This window comes from Hemibagrus wyckioides, linkage group LG10, assembly GCF_019097595.1.
Source record: "Hemibagrus wyckioides isolate EC202008001 linkage group LG10, SWU_Hwy_1.0, whole genome shotgun sequence".
Classification (NCBI taxonomy): domain Eukaryota; kingdom Metazoa; phylum Chordata; class Actinopteri; order Siluriformes; family Bagridae; genus Hemibagrus; species Hemibagrus wyckioides.
Window position 1 is genome coordinate 6,321,595 of NC_080719.1, and position 16,769 is coordinate 6,338,363.

General features: G+C 38.8%; 1 protein-coding gene across 2 annotated transcripts; it reads left to right on the forward strand.

The window, feature by feature from the left end:
- Nucleotides 1–1,291: 1,291 nt before the first annotated feature.
- dhcr7 (7-dehydrocholesterol reductase) lies at nucleotides 1,292–12,726 on the forward strand. 2 transcript variants are annotated; one of them, XM_058401729.1, is made up of 8 exons: nucleotides 1,292–1,407; nucleotides 3,404–3,516; nucleotides 3,811–4,033; nucleotides 6,129–6,219; nucleotides 7,755–7,968; nucleotides 8,048–8,252; nucleotides 8,879–9,010; nucleotides 11,711–12,726. In XM_058401729.1, exons 2-8 carry the CDS (start codon nucleotides 3,410–3,412, stop codon nucleotides 12,173–12,175), a joined length of 1,437 nt encoding a protein of 478 aa, XP_058257712.1. In that variant the 5' UTR covers nucleotides 1,292–1,407; nucleotides 3,404–3,409; the 3' UTR covers nucleotides 12,176–12,726. The 2 variants fall into 2 exon arrangements, with proteins under 2 accessions (XP_058257712.1, XP_058257713.1); XM_058401730.1 differs by having other exon boundaries at nucleotides 1,366–1,384.
- Nucleotides 12,727–16,769: the final 4,043 nt, after the last annotated feature.

Here is a 16,769-nt window from a genome sequence, read left to right on the forward strand (position 1 = left end):
TTGATTGATTGATTAAATAAATAAATAAATAAATAAATAAATAAATAAATAAATAGGTAGTAAAATCAAGAAGGATAGAAGTATTAGGAAAAAAGTGTGGTCCTTTATTCCACACATAATTCAAGAAGAGTTAACTAATTAAAGATTAACTAATATCATATTTTATCATGAAAACAAGCAGAAATGCAAACCTTTTTTTTTTTTTTTACTAAGGAAAATATTTTTAAAAATCTGAAAACTGTTATTTAACTGTTACTGGTATAGTTTCAAGTCTAAAAATGATATTTCTAAATATGAAATAAATGTGATTTTGTCTCTATAGACTCTTTAAGGTCAAACAATTTGCCAACAGTTATTTTTTCTCCATTTAGAGTTACGTTTATTGTTGAGAAATATCCACAAAACAAGCTATCACTTGTTGCAGCTGTAAACAGATGTTCCCTTACTGGTCTTTCTTTAATTTCCTAGTCATATCATCTTATAAGTTAAACTTTTAACCCACTTGCCTCTACAGGATTATTCATGCAAACTTAGGTTTATATAATAAATAAAAAAATATGTGGTTTTAATAGTGTCCTAATAAAATGTAAAATTCGTTACGCATTTACTCATGATACCCGAAGGAATGATTAAAATTAAACTCAAAATGTGGGATTGTCTAACATTTCATATTATATTGTATATTGTTTATTATGATTTTATTATTATTTTTCTATTGTACAATTTTATATTATAATATCAATTAAACTCTAAATGTGGGATTGTCTAACATCTTATATTACATTGTATATTGTACACTTGTATATTATAATTTTTATTATTATTTTATTATTGTACACTTGTATTTTATAATTTCATTATTATTTTATTGTTGTACAATTGTATATTATAATTTCAATTCAATCTAAATGTGGGTTTGTCCAACATCTCATATTATAGTGTATTATATCTCTCTCTATATACATGATGTGAGTCATTATATCCAGCAAATGCACCATTTGTTAACAATATACCTAAAACCAAATACCCCCTTATATTTGTGTAAGGTCAGTTTTCTTCTCTGACATTTTGTTTTTCTTATCCTGCTTCATTCAGTTTCTCATGAACCATGATCCTTATAATCAACAAACAAACGTGCTGCGTAAATCCAGCGCAGTGCGACGCTCTAAAACACGGGCACAGCGCTCCAAGGGCTCGATAGTCTCATCAGGCGCTCATGGCGTCAGGCCCGCGCTGTCTAATCACAGAGCAGGGTTTATTCTGTGCAATATTCTGATTGGTCGAAACCTCATACACAAGGTATGGGCGGAGTTAGAATTTTACACACTTCCCATCTCTTTTCTTTTTTTTTTTACTGCTCCGTCGTCAACATCTGGACAGATCGGTAGGGCTGTTCTCTTCTAATAAGTAAGTTATACTGTCGATTTCATGATGTTATTTAGTGTTAAAATAATTATATCGAACGGCTGTATAGTGCATATAATCAGTTTGTGCACAATGCAGTTTTCACATAGCAGCTGAACTGCAGGAGGGAATTAAAAGTGATCGCTTAGAATAAAGAGTTCACATTAATGGATAATTATAATTAGTGCTAATTGGAGCCCAAAGAGGCGTGTTACAGCAGAGGGGGGTGAAAGATGCGGAATTCAATTCAGTATAGCGCCTTTTACAATGGACATTGTCTCAAAGCAGCTTTTCTATACAAAAGTATAGAAACAGTGAAAGGAAGGGGGGAAATTATATTATTAAACTATTTTATCCCTAATGAGCAAGCCTGCAGCGAAGGTGGCAAGTGATCATATGAGGAAGAAACCTTGAGAGGAACCAGGCTCAGAAGGGAACCTCATCCTCATTTGGGTGACACTGGACAGTAAATAATGTAAATGTAACTAAATAACGTCCTTTCTACACCAGCAACCAATGGCCCATGAGGAACTTTTAGGTCAGTGTAGTTTCTGAGTTCATTATAGACACTAATTCCTTGCTGTCAGAAGCTGACAGATGTAAGGGCAGATCCCCAAGTGGCTCTGTCCATGGCTGTCTCCTGGTCTTCAAAGGCTGTCCATACAGATCCATCCACAAAGTCAAAATGGAGTTAAATAGCTGAATAGTAAAAGCAGTGTTATTAAACCATTGTGTGAATTCATTGTATATTGGCAATAACAGAACAATATGCAACGTTATAGCACTTGGAAGGTCTTTTACAAAGAGCTGTCATTCCTTCATTCATTCATTCATTCATTCATTCACTCATCTTCAGTAACCACTTTATCCTGGTCAGGGCCATGGTGGATCTCAAGATCACCAGGTGTGAGGAGGGAATACAGCCTCTACACAGTGTTTCCACCATTTGTAGGGAAAAATACCTAATGCATGCTCAAGGTGTGATATCAGAAGGCAGTCTGGGGTGTGATACCCACCCCATTACCACCCAAAATGTATTATCATATAACACCATGGTCCAAAGTGTATTATTCCACTTATACCATGAATATGTTTAATTTTTTTTAAATACTTGACACATCACACTTTATGTATTAATTCCTAGTTGGGAATAATGGTGATTAGTGGACTGGTCATTGCGAATAACGTTGATTAGTCATTTGGAATAATTGGTCATAATTGGTATAATACTGATCAGTGATTGATCATTAGGGGTAATGGTGATTAGTGATTGGTCATTGGGCAAAACCCACTTTTCTAACTCTTTTAAATCCTACACAATAAAGTTACCAAAGGAGCCTTAAGTTAAAGTTACAGTTTGGAAGTACTGCCTGGACATAATGCTACTTCACATCTGTGAAAAATATCAATGCATTTTGTTATAAAAATAATAATGGCTCATTATTTTCCTAAAGTGTGATTACAGACTTTATCAAACTCTTTGACCAAGTGTCTTTATTATACACGTTACCACACTTTATATAACAATTTATCTTTAAGTTTCAAGTCCATTCATCATCCTTGACCTTGGTTCCCAATCCCACCTGGGTGTGGTATAAGGGTTACCTCTGCATAGATAAAGGATGATACAATCCTGATGTCTTCACAATAACTGATGTTCTGCATCAAGTGCTCCCGGGTGCTGGAGAACCCACTGACCTGTTTTCCCTATACACACTTCAGTACAGGAAGGGCTGTTAACCAGCTAGTTAGACGATTCAAGCATGTTGGGAAGAGTGAAAATACTGTACAGGGTAGGGGGTTTTCTTGGACGAGAGTTAGGTGCCTGTTTGTGTCCTGTCTCTTTTAAAATCACGTTCATGGTATAAACAAATACGCGTCAGCGAGTAGGATTAAAAATTCGATCTAATATTGCCTCAGCATTTTAGTTCAGTATCAGTAGCCAGTGTCTGATAATAGTATGATTATTTTTGTGTTTCTGGAACTTTTTCTGTTTTAGAGACCCATGAGTGCGTCAGAGGGTGCCCGAAAGCGCCATAAGGCTCGGCCAAGTGGCACTAATGTGGGGCAGAAAGAGAAGAAAGCAGAGGTGGGACAATGGGGAAGAGCATGGTAAGTTCATATGAGACTCATCGTACTCATAATGGCAATTACTGAATAATAGGTTTTAAGTGAATAATAATAAAATGGCACTTTCGGGACATTGGCGACTTAGACATTAATGCTACAGATTACTGATCAGACAGTTGAGTGTTCAAGCCCCAGCATCTGCCAGTGTTGAGCTTTGGAGCCAGTCCCTTAACCCTCTCTGCTTCAGGAGTTCTGTAATTTGGCTGTAATGAACATGTGTCAAATAAAACCTGGATAGATTGCAGGAAATTTAACTTCCTTTTATTACTTCATCAGGGAGGTGGACTGGTTCTCATTGACTGGAGTGATTCTTCTTCTGTGCCTGGCGCCGTTCATCGTCTTCTTCTTCATCATGACCTGTGATCAGTACCAGTGCTCCATCAGCTTGGTTCTGCTGGACATCTACAACGGAGACGCCAGTCCTCTGAGCATCTTGAAGCAAGCGCCTTCATTCACGTGGACCGCCGCCAAAATCTATGCAGCCTGGGTCACTTTCCAGGTACAAATATTCATATTACTGCAAAGAAAATGACAAGATGAAATCATCACCATTACTAAATTTTTTTAAATAGTATATTTAGTGCATTTTCACCAAATAACCATCATTAACAAGAAAAAAGAACATTCTTTCAGCTCTAAATAGACAAAGGCGAGAAGAAGCTTGTTTCATTTCAAAATGTTCTTCACACTAGCTTTAGTGGTGGCATCCATGATCCCAGTGCAACATAAAATCAGTTTCCGAGTGGAAGGTATTCATTCCAGTGCTTCTAATTCCAATAATACATTTAGTCAGCCTTTCACAGAACAGGTTTATCAGTAGTCCACTGTAAGCGGACATTCTTCCTAGGAGCAAAGGTCATAATGGTCAATAACCTTATTTTACATGCAGTATCGACAAAGGATTTAACTCTAAAACTTTACTCAGGATCTTTTGCGTTTTAGTTAGTATATTTAGAGCTAGTTTAAGTTTAGAGCCTAGTTTATGTATTTTAGGAAGCAGTAGGTCTTCAGCTTTAGTTTGAAGACCCAGAATTGATTAGTGTTTGAAATTCTATTCTATTAATGTAGAACTTGTCTATGTTGGAACATTAAAAGCAATAATAGCTCTTATCACTTGCCAAAGATGGTCAACCAGTATGACCAGTTTGCCCGGTGTTTTGGTAGATGGTAGCTGGCTGAACTGGATGCTTTTTAACATCAAGAAATGAACCATTTCTCAGCACAGTCCATTGTCTCAAGGACAAAGCAAATTTAGAGTCGCTGATTAAAGTTGAGTGTTTAGAAACACAACCCTCGGTATCGTGAGAAGTGGAGTGCAAGACGTGAGACTTCAGTCAAAGTCCAGGTTGTTTATGAGGTTTGTGCTGATTGTGCTGAATAGACTTGTGATTTGAAGTCTAAGAACTAGAACAAGACAGCAGATCATGGATCACGTAAATCGGGTTGTAGCTGCATTCTGGAAAATGCTGCTGGTGCACAGTGCAGAGGGAACAATGTTTCAGAGTCAATGAGGAAGAAGCTCGAAGAGGAAGCATTGCATAAACATGACACTTGCTCTTTTATTGGCAAACATTACAGAATGGCGTCCATAAATCATTGTTTCCTGTTGCTTTGTGTCAAATGGAAGAAAGTGAGCCAGATATGTTTTACAGTTTTCAAAATGGATAGATTGCAGGGGTGTTTCTAGAGTATGATCTAGAAACAGTTGGGGGATATGGTAGCTTAGTGGTTAAAGCTGCCACTGCTTCAGCTGCACCCTCAGTTGTATAAAAAATAGCTAATAAAAATTAGCTCAATTGTAAGTCACTCTGGATAAGGGCGTCTGCCAAAATGCGGCCCCCCAAGAATTTTAACCAAAGCATTCAGAACTGGGGAGTTTTGGGAGTCGAAGAAGAACTGAGGGCATGATTACAGCGGAATTCTTTTCTTTGCATATCCCAGCTGAGGAAGTTGGGGTCAGAGCACAGGGGCAGCTATGATACAGCACCCCTGAAGCAGAGCGGGTTAAGGGCTTTGCTCAATTGCAAGTGGAGTTTGGTGGTGCTGGGGCTTGAACCCTGATCCTCCCATCAGCAACCCACAGCCTTAACCACTTGAGCCACCACTGCCCTTGTATTTATTAATTCAATTATTTAAGTCCACAATTTTCATAAGTATTATCATACGCTAACTGTCCAGCCAGTTAATAAGCTAAATCTATCGATCAGAACTGTGCCAAGTATATTAGATGTGAAAAAACACAACTAAACCATTCCAGTAAATCCAAATTCACACACTACTCAGTAGTTACCTCTCCTCACTTCTCAGCTACAGTGTCATCTTGGGTCTATTGACACCCCTGGTAAATTGGTCAAAGTAAAAAAAGGATGTAATAGAGCAGCCTGGGTTAATATCATGTCACTAGATGATGTTTTTAAGAGTTGAATCCCATGACACCTTACCAAAAAACTATCATTGTCTGCAATGGAAACAGCGCTATTACATTGAAATGTCTTCAATTGATGTGTCTGATTATCATCTTGTAGAGAAAATCATAATAATATGGAAATAATACAATGGGTTTTTAATTCCTGTACTGTGCTTCTCTCCACAAGGTGGTGCTGTATAGGTGTATTCCAGATGTTACCCACAAGTTTCTGCCAGGTTACGTAGGAGGAGTGCAGGAAGGAGCTCGGACCCCAGCGGGTAAAGAGTTTTCTTTTCTTAATTAACTACAAAAAGTACAGCAAGGTATTTTATCTCTACTTTTAGAAAATGACATAACAACTGAAATTATTAAGCTTTGAGATGAGTAAATATTTCATTTGAACACATTTACCACCAACAACAGATATCGTATCCATCATGTTTTGCACCCAAATCTGGAAACTTAGGGCTGAAAGGAAATCCTACTCGTAATTACGACCTCATGTACGTTCATCTCATAAATACGACATAAATTGAATGCATCGTTGCTGTATTTGATCCAGCATGCAGTTCTCCCACACCATTCCAATCCTACACTCCCTTTCACTGGCTTCCTGTAGCTGCCCACCTCAGATCTCAAACAATGATCCTTACCCACACACTCAATTACCTCAGAGCACTGATCACACCCCACACTGAACCACACTCCCTCCATTCCTCCAGTACTGCTGGACTGCTCGATCCCGCCATCTCTCAGGGTACGAGGATGGCACCCCTTCTGCCCTGCTCTGTTCTGGCACCAAGGTGGTGTGAATGTCCCCTAAATGAATGAATGTCCGAACAGCTGAGTCAGTAGTAGTCTTCACCCGATGTTGTATCTCTTAAACTAGCAATGTTCATTTACCATTTTCGTTTTCTTACTCAGAAAATTCCCGTACTTTAACTCTTTTCCCCAGTTTCTGCATGGTTTGGTTGCACCAGTGGTGGTTAATATGAAGCTTGATATATTCTGAATATATCTTGGCATGCCGTGCCCTGGGCTGACTGTGTGATGCTATTTGTTTGACCTCAACACCTCATTATGTCCATGATATACTTTGTTTTGTCCTAGAAATTCTTTCTGTTCCGTTTCGATAAACATGTGCTGAACACAGACACTCCATGTCAGTTACTTCTTCCGTAACTTAGATAACCATTTTCATAATAAACCCGCCGAACCGCCCGTGAACACGTCAACCACCACGTCCGTTTCCGCTGACGCCATCAATAGATAACACTGAATATTTCACATCTCCTTTTTTTATAAATACTCCTCGTTCATCCGAGTACATTTCAAAGAGTTTTGCTATTCAGTCACTATGTGGTTCTTTGCCAAAAAAGCTTCCCTGATATCAGCAGAGATAATGGCAGTAGCACGGCTCAGGCTTCTTTTACGACTGAACGCGAAAATTCTCTTGTGAAACTTAACACTCAGGTGAAAGTAGACGCAATTTGCAGTTTTTCATAAGTATTTCTGTTTGTAGCCTACTAGGGGCAATATATTCATAGAAAAGTTCCGAACTACAGAAGCAATTCATTTTCTTTTCACACAAAGATCAGATTTTCCAGATCTTCCAAGTAAATGTTGATATCAAACCCATTTCTGCTCTCCAAGTGCTTGTTCATAAGCATCTAAAATTTAAAGGTGTTATCTTCAACCATTATAATTCGGTGGGAAAAACACACGTCTCGCATTATAAGCAAACAGAGTCCGATAACAGAGGTGATCTGTTAAAAATTCTAATTAAAAACAAGTCCCTTTTTCCTTCTTTCAGGTCTGATTAATATGTATCAGATCAACGGGCTGCAGTGCTGGATTATAACACATGCTTTATGGGCAGCCAATGCTTATCACTTCCACTGGTTCTCTCCCACTATCATCTTTGACACCTGGATCCCGCTGTTGTGGTGCACCAACATCCTCGGCTACACCGTTTCCATATGCGTGTTTATCAAGGCCTACCTGTTCCCCACCAACCCAGAGGACTGGTAAGAACATATTTTAGTATTTTAGCTTGTTTGTATCTGGTTCCATCGTGTTACTGACTGACAGGTTCGTGTTGTGCAGCAAATTCACAGGAAACTTCTTTTACGACTTCATGATGGGCATCGAGTTCAATCCACGCATCGGAAAGTGGTTCGATTTCAAGCTCTTCTTCAACGGCCGGCCCGGGATCGTCGCCTGGACTTTGATTAATCTGTCCTACGCTGCTAAGCAACAAGAGCTCTATGGATATGTGACCAACTCCATGATCCTGGTCAATGTGCTGCAGGTGAGCGATTCTGCCGCTAGATGGCAGTGTTTTTTCTTTTTTGTGCTTCCATGAAACAGGAACAGAAACTCAAGAGTGCTTGTTCATAATCATCTAAAATTTGATGTTATCTTCAATCACTGAGGGAAAAACACACTGAAAGCCAACATTTTATATCAGACACACGGCCAGAAAATCAGTAAATTGTTTACCGTGATTGAAAAAGTCATTACTCGGTTGTAACACTAAAAAAGGGGTGTGAATATTTATATAAGCTGCTGTATATTGACAGGTATATAATTAGGAATTTTTTGTAATTGAAACCATTTTCGTACGTGTCATATGCTCAGTGTGCATGTTGTGCTTATAAGATAAATGCTGAAACACATTTAAGAGATATTGATCTGCTAAACTGAGTTTTCAGTCCATAATATGGCACATTATAGACTGTAATGTGAGCTTGACACCCCTGAAATATACATAGATATACACGACTAGACTGTTCCTTTAACACCGATTTGTGTCTGAACGATTGCTGGATTCATTCGGATGAACGAATGACGCTCGAGACAGTCGGCCCTGTCAGAAGTTTTGTGTCTGGAATAGTGGTACCCATGTAGTCTGATTATTCAGTCTTCTCCACTCAGGCCATCTATGTGTTAGATTTCTTCTGGAATGAAGCCTGGTATTTGAAAACGATTGACATCTGCCACGATCACTTCGGTTGGTACCTGGGCTGGGGCGACTGCGTCTGGCTGCCGTTTCTTTACACGCTACAGGTACGTTAATGATACTCACCGCTTCACATTCACACACACTGTATAGCGAGTCACAGAGACGATCGTTCGTTATCAGTGAGAGCTGGCAACTTCCAATGACACGATCAACTTAGCGACTAGATATGGGCGTGTCTAGAGTGAAGACAGTAGAGCGTGGCACTGTTTTTTCCTGCGTCTCATATCATTTGATGTAGATATGCACTGCTGAATTTTACACACAAACACAAGACAATTGATTTGGCTTGCTAGTTGCTCCAGCCACTGATAAACGTAATTGCTATGGCAACCAGAAGTAGGAACACCTACCGATCATGTCATAGTACAGTGACTGACGACTCACAGAGATAAAATCACTGCGTGTGTGAACGTAGCTTTAGAGTTAGAGCAGCTCTGCTTCGTCTGGGGGCGGGGCTAATTTTTGGGCCAGAAAAATCTAAACAGGAGCCTGAACCAAGTGGGATTGATTGCATATTAGATAGAATAGAAATCCTTTAATGATTATGTGTATGAAACCGAAAAACATATTTTTAACACAGGCGCTTGGTACAATTTCTGTAAACAACATGACCCCGAGAGGACCAAGATACTGGAAACTACACAAGAACCGAAAAAAGTAAAAAGCATTTCAAACTTTTGGAAATGTTTTTGCGTCTTAATTCCTGGAAAGATCACGTCATCTAAGTTTCACAGACGCGTCAGTAAAAACATTCTGTCTGCCTAAAGATGTCTATAGCCTGGCTAGCTAAGTGCAGATTCCTCACACAAGAGGATCGCCTGATAAATTAAGTTTGTAATCAGATACCAGCTTTCAGAACGTCTGAATAAAATCTTTAAAAGCAGTATTCTGCCTTTCTTGTATTTTTTTTTTACTTTAGTTCTGGTTGAGCCGCATGCAGAAGAGAAACATGCAGTGTGTGTTTTCTAGCACTGTCTATATACTATATACAGGGTGTCTTCATATACAGGGGAAATTATTATTGATCACAATATTTTCATACTTAGTTTATATTATATAACACATGAAGGCCATGATGTACCCGGAAATGATACAAGATTTTTTCTTTTATCATTTCCTGGTACATGATGGCCTTCATTTGCGTTCCTAATCATTTACAGGAACGCAATCGAAGTGCAGTTATGTGCATAACATCGAAGTTGATGGCATTCGGCGGATACCCTGAGTAGTTGAAGGTTAAGGGTCTTGCTGAAGGGCCCAGCAGTGGCAGCTCGGTGGTCCTTCCAATCAGTAGTTCAAACCTTAGTGAGTCTGTGTGTGTTAATGAAGAAAATAAAAATCATATAGAGGATGCAATAGGATATCCTAAGCTATATACACAATCTGTCAAAGAACATTTCAGCGTGTGAATATCAGATAACGAGAGGTTGAGAGGATGCAAATGCAGGTTAAGGCAGTTGTAATGGAACACAAGTGGACAAATCCAAAACATCAAGCTCAGGTGATCAGCGGTCAGTATCAGTAAGGAAAACACAGGAATTAGAAAGTTAAGAAGCTTTAATATACATTTCAACCATAAACAGCTGGTTCAGAACACAATTAAAATGAAACAATGTTCCTCCAGGTCCGTAGTACTACATAAAACACAGAACTACAAGAGATGATACAGAACTAGGTTCACTACACAGTAGGACATAAAGTGCATGTGTGCAAATAAATACAAACCAAAGGCTTGGTAACATCTGCCATCCTGACCTTCCACCCCTGGTTGGAGTCTCCTCGCTTGGTTGTGCTCACTGCTGCTAAGGATAGATCTGTGTGGACAGCCCATGACCCAGGGGGCTGCAGTGGATAGAACCACTTAGAGACCTTTGAACTGTCGTTGATTCGGTCAGCTTTGTGCTCTGGTCTTCATTAGTGAACATTTGAAGACTTTGGCAGGAAGGAATTAGTGTTGAGTCTTCAGTGAACTTACACTGACTTATTAGTTCCTTGGGAGCTCTTGGTTGCACTTGACTATAAACTGTTGTAGAAGGGACATTATTTACATTTACATTATTTACTGTCCAGGGTCACCCAAATGAGGATGGGTTCCCTTCTGGTTCCTCTCAAGGTTTCTTCCTCATATCTCAGGGAGTTTTTCCTTACTACTATAACCTATTGCTCATTAGGGACAAATGTTAGAGATACCTCTGTAAAGCTACTTTGAGACAATGTCCATTGTTAAAAGTGCTATATGAATTGAATTGAATCAGGACAGAGTGTAACTAATCAACTGAGAGTGTTTTCTAGGAAGTGGAGTCTGATGTGGCCATATTTGTAGGGTGTGGTGCATGTTGGGAGTTTGCTAAGTTGATAGTGATGGGTTTATCATTCCGTTGCACATTTCCACTTAGCAGTGTATGCATACCTGTCATCAGGAATATCCACAATGATATGTTATTTACTATCATTAACCATCTTAATTTGTCTCACGGGTATGTCGTAGCTTAGTGGTCAAGGTGTTGGTCTACTGACTGGAAGGTTGTGAGTTTGTACCCCAGGTCCACCAAGCTGCCCCTGAGCAAGGCCCTGGATAAGGGTGTCTGCCAAATGCCAGATATGTAAATGTAATTATCTCTAATAGGTGAGATGAAGAAGCTTTTAATCTACTGAACAGCCACGTGTTAACGTAAGAAGTCTTAAGTATTTAACCTTTCCTTCCTACTTAAGTATTTAACCTTTCCTTCTTTTCTCTGTTTAAGGGTCTGTACCTGGTCTACAACCCAGTCCAGCTCTCCTCCCCTTACGCCTGGTCCATCCTCGCCCTCGGCCTGGTGGGCTACTACATCTTCCGTTCCGCCAACCATCAGAAGGACCTGTTCCGGCGCACACAGGGCGAATGCAAAATCTGGGGCAGCAAGCCGTCCTTCATCGAGTGCTCGTATCGTTCAGCAGACGGCCGCATCCATAAGAGCAAGCTGCTCACGTCGGGCTTCTGGGGGGCAGCACGTCACCTTAACTACACCGGCGACCTGCTGGGCTCACTGGCGTACTGCATGGCATGTGGCTTAGGCCACCTGCTGCCCTACTTCTACATTATCTACATGACCATCCTGCTGGTGCATCGCTGTATCCGGGATGAGCATCGATGCAGCAGCAAGTATGGGAAGGACTGGAAACGTTACACGTCTGCCGTGCGTTACCGCCTACTGCCTGGAATCTTCTAGAATAAAAATATATAGTTTTTCATCTCATATCTTCATTGAAATGTGTATTTTTTTCCCTCAGTGTTCTTTTTTTTTTTTGCTCAATAGCCATCAGAATTATTTAGGACCACATACAGGTTAACTTGTCTACCTCATTTCATGTCATTTGGGATTTACCTGGATTTTAAAGCTCGGGCAGGAATCTGTGATGAAAATTGCCGTGGTTCTATGGCCAATTTGTAAAATAAGTGTGTATGTGGTGTGTTTCTTTACATAGTATGCAGTATAAGAGTAGGCACTTCTATGCAGTTTTAAAGGCACTTAGATGTTTTATACATAGGCTTTTGTAGGAATTCTTGAGCAGTCACTAAAAGGAATCCAAACAGCTAAATCCAGCTCGGCGTCAGAGTTTATTTTCAGGAATAAACGCCTTTTAAGATACACAGATTAACAGTTCTGTTAAGACCAGGTACATTATCCTATACAGAATGAAGCTTGAACTGTTGATGAGTTTCCCGTATTAGACTTTTCTTTTCGAAATGTTTGGATAAATAAACATACACTGATTTCTATATTACAAATTGATGAGATGCTTTTTTTTTGTTTGTGTGCTACAAACCCAGTGGTTATACCTTTGAGTTCCAGTTGATAAAAATACTATAGAGGATTTATTTATTTATTTATTTATTTTAGCAGCTTGACGAGCTGTGTGTTATTTTTATCTTGTTCACTTGAAGACAGAGTGAAAAGAAAGACTGGTGAGGGGCAACAACAGATGTTTATAACTACTAGAACTCATATTTCTTGGATATTCCACAGAATTAAATATAACTACAAAGCGCTAAAAAAATACTCGTTGGCTGAATGGTGCGGTTTAAGAGAAATGATGCGCCACGAGATGTGTTTTGATTAAAAACTTCAGGTTGTGAGAGTAACTCCACAGTGTTGATCATTTCCCTTCAATTCAATTCCATTCAATTCGATTCAATTGAATGTGTATAGAGATTTTAATTAACGGACATTGTCCCAAAGCAACTTTACAGAAATATCTAAATTCAGAGGATATATGATAAATTTAAACGTATTTATAAACAGCACATCCTGAGGGCTTTATACCTTAGATATAAAGGATCATCACATGAATTCCCTAAACCCAAATGCAAGCTGGTTCTAACTAATGAATCTGAATGTTTCCTATTACAGTCTGTCCTTTACTCTGAGACTAGAAAGGCTTGGCAGACATTTCCAGCAGGTGGCATGAAGGTCCTGTGTTTAAAATGACCGAAACTCCACTTATCATATCAGTCTGGCCAGAAGAGTCCTTTTTGTATGTGTTGATTATATGGTATTTCATATATATATATATATATATATATATATATATATATATATATATATATATATATATATATATATATATATATATATGAAAGCCTTGATGGAAATTACAAATTTCAACCAAATAACACTGAAAAGTTTCCCAAAAGGTCATTCAGTTTCAGAAGCACACACATGCTCACAAAACACACCTCTGTGTCTGCATTTAGGCACACGCTCACCATACACCATGATGCATGACTCCCACTTTACTCATAAACACACGCTCACGCACATACACATACTCTCCTCCCATCACTCCTCTTATAAATAAACTCGTGTGGGCTCACCACAAGGCAGGACCTATCGTAAATCAGCATCCTGCAATTTCACAGTGGCTACTTCACTAAAGACAATGTGGAAGTACTTATTCTCAGTCCTGTAGGGTCCCTGACTGATCGACTGCACTGCCCTGGACATGTTGTGAATCACAATGACTTTCTTAATGAGTCAAATTATGTACAATAATGGCAGAAAAAAAACGCAGTGGTTGTAACCCGAGATAACTCTTACACACTCAAGTGCAGCTTCTGACTACATGAAGAAGAAAAAGAAGAAGACATCAATAAGATACTCCAGCTTGACTAAAATGGACGTAAATAAGTTAGAGTAATAGAATATATATTGATTCACTATTTAATCAAAAAAAAAAAGACATTAACACAAAGTGTAATGAATTTGTTGCATTATGTTGCATCATACCAAATGACTTTGAAAAGAGGGAAAAATAATGGAGACTCAATGGAGAAATAATGGTCTCCTGGCCTGTTTCTCGGGCTTTGACCTCCTAATATGATGAACTCACGGAATTTAAAAGAAAATATAAACCAATAATTCAAAGTTGGTTGCACAGACACAGCCAGACAATACACTGGCTTTAAAAACTTTAAGGGTTTATTTGATACAGCTTGTATAAGCGCTTACTCTCCTGAACATGTGCATGTGTGACAACATGGAACTGAAATAGACGTAACTGGTATATGTCATAAAACTTTCACAAATATTTTCCCTTAGCACTTAAGTTTTGTCATAAAAACAACTGTTCATGGAATGTCCCGGAGTTATATAGAGAACATATCTAAACAAAGAGCATCATGAACTCCAAGGATGCGTCAAAACAGCACCAGAAGACATCAGTCAGAGCTTAGATGTTAAAAAAAAGCACAATTCAATGAATTAGTATATGGAAAGAATATGGCACAACCTCTGCTTAGAGCATGTAATCCATTAATAACGATGGGGAATAATCAGAGAAGCAACCAAAAGTCCAAGTTAATATGATGCTACCGCCACCATGCTTCATCGTACAAACAGTGTTCTCAGGGAGATTAGCAATGTTGGCTTTCTGCAAATACTTTTGCTAAGCCTCCAGCGGGCCTTTCGCTAAACTCCAAATGGGAACAACTTTCTGTAAATCTCAACTTTGTGAAGTTTCAAAGTTATTTGTCACACTAATACTTAGTAGGAGATGCAGTGAAATGCGTTTTTAGGACTTTATGAATAAAATAAAAATCGTCGAAATTTAAAACGTGAAACAAAACAAAATGGAAATGAAATGAAATGATTTCTCATAGGAAAGCACTGTGCTTGAGGTTCTATGTAAAACCTTCTTCAAGGGTCTGTAACGTCTTAAACGTGTACAATTGGACTTTTTCTAGCATCGTGTGTTAAATATTTTAGCTCTATTATTTCTTACCCAAGAAATCCTCATTGTTGTAACAGAAAACAATCCACATTATATTCATCAGTCAAGTATGAACCCATGTGCCAGTACTGGATATACGAACCATGCACAGTGTTTACATGGTTAATTATTAAATTTACTGTTATCTACAATCCAGATTAGGTTTCTGGTCCTGGCCTGATTCTCTGAGGTCCCAGTGTGAGTAAGTCATTAACTGATATGCTTTCCCGGAAGTACTGTAAAAGCTGTTCTAAGATCACTGATGTTTTCTTTTCTCTTACTTCCTCTTTATTTTATTGCCTTTCACTCCTTGAAACGAATCTGAAAAATGTCGCAATATTGTTTAAAACACATCACAGGACTTTTTTTTATGCTAAAATAAAGCTAATTGAGGAAGCGAAAATAAATTAGTCAAATATGTTTATGCTGAGATGCAGCTTTTATCAGTCTCATCAGTCTATCTATGTTTTCCCACAGGACTGATGTGTATGAGGAAGCTGTACTTGGGGGTTTAGTGGTTGGTGGATGGTGTACAAGTGTTGCCTTTTATAGTTTAATCCGCACTTTGTAAATTCCCTACACAAGCGAAACTATACGCTCTGCTTGAAATAACACATCAATCTCCTGGCCCCTTCACCTTTCCCTTACTTTCGCTCTCATATGGTGTACGACATCTGTGTCTGGGGAGTAGATTCTTCCTCCATTTTTCTTTCCTCTCAGAGGTGGTGTGAAGAATGGGGGAGGGGAGTGTGTGTGTGTGTGTGTGTGTGAGGGGGTGGTTGTTGGGGTAATCAGAGCAAGACAGACTAAACACACCTGACAGAGTGACCCTGGAGGTCATCCTGAGCCCACCCTACATAAATCAGTAAAACAAATACACACATGGAGGACAGTTAAAGCACCATAAGGTACAGTAGAAAACCAATGATTGGCATAAGTGTAGTGGCTTTAGGTGGCAATAAATTTTATGTTTTCTGGCCTGCAATAGATCTAGGTGTATTCCTGCTTCACTTTCCAGTGTTCCCACTATAATCTCCTGATCTTCCATGACCCGTAACCAGATAAGGCATTTTTGCAAATAAATAAATGAGCCTTCTCCTTGTTGAATGCCGCATTTGCGGTTCCTTGTACATGTTAATTTGCACATTGTAATAAAGTAATTTTCGCACCTAGGTTTTTGCAATATGCAAAGTGGGAAACAAACATGAAAGACACCACAAAAGTGCGTCTACTGTTTGCTCTGTCAGAGAACGTAAAGCTCATAAGAAGCTAATTTAAGCTCTGGTTTACAGTTACAGGTCTGAGTGGCTATTTATACTGTTCTATTATAGCGAATTTCAAACATTCATGCAACTTTTTTAGACTGAAATTGCAGCACAGCAAAAACAGCAGGCAATAGCGAGTAGCATAAACAGCGAACTAGTCAGTTAATATTAGTGATAATTGTACTGCTGACGATTACCTTTTCAAGACAGCGATTATTATGGCCAAAGATATAGATTTAACCAAGAATTTTGTCTGTACATTAATCGAGTTAACCCCAATATTGCTATA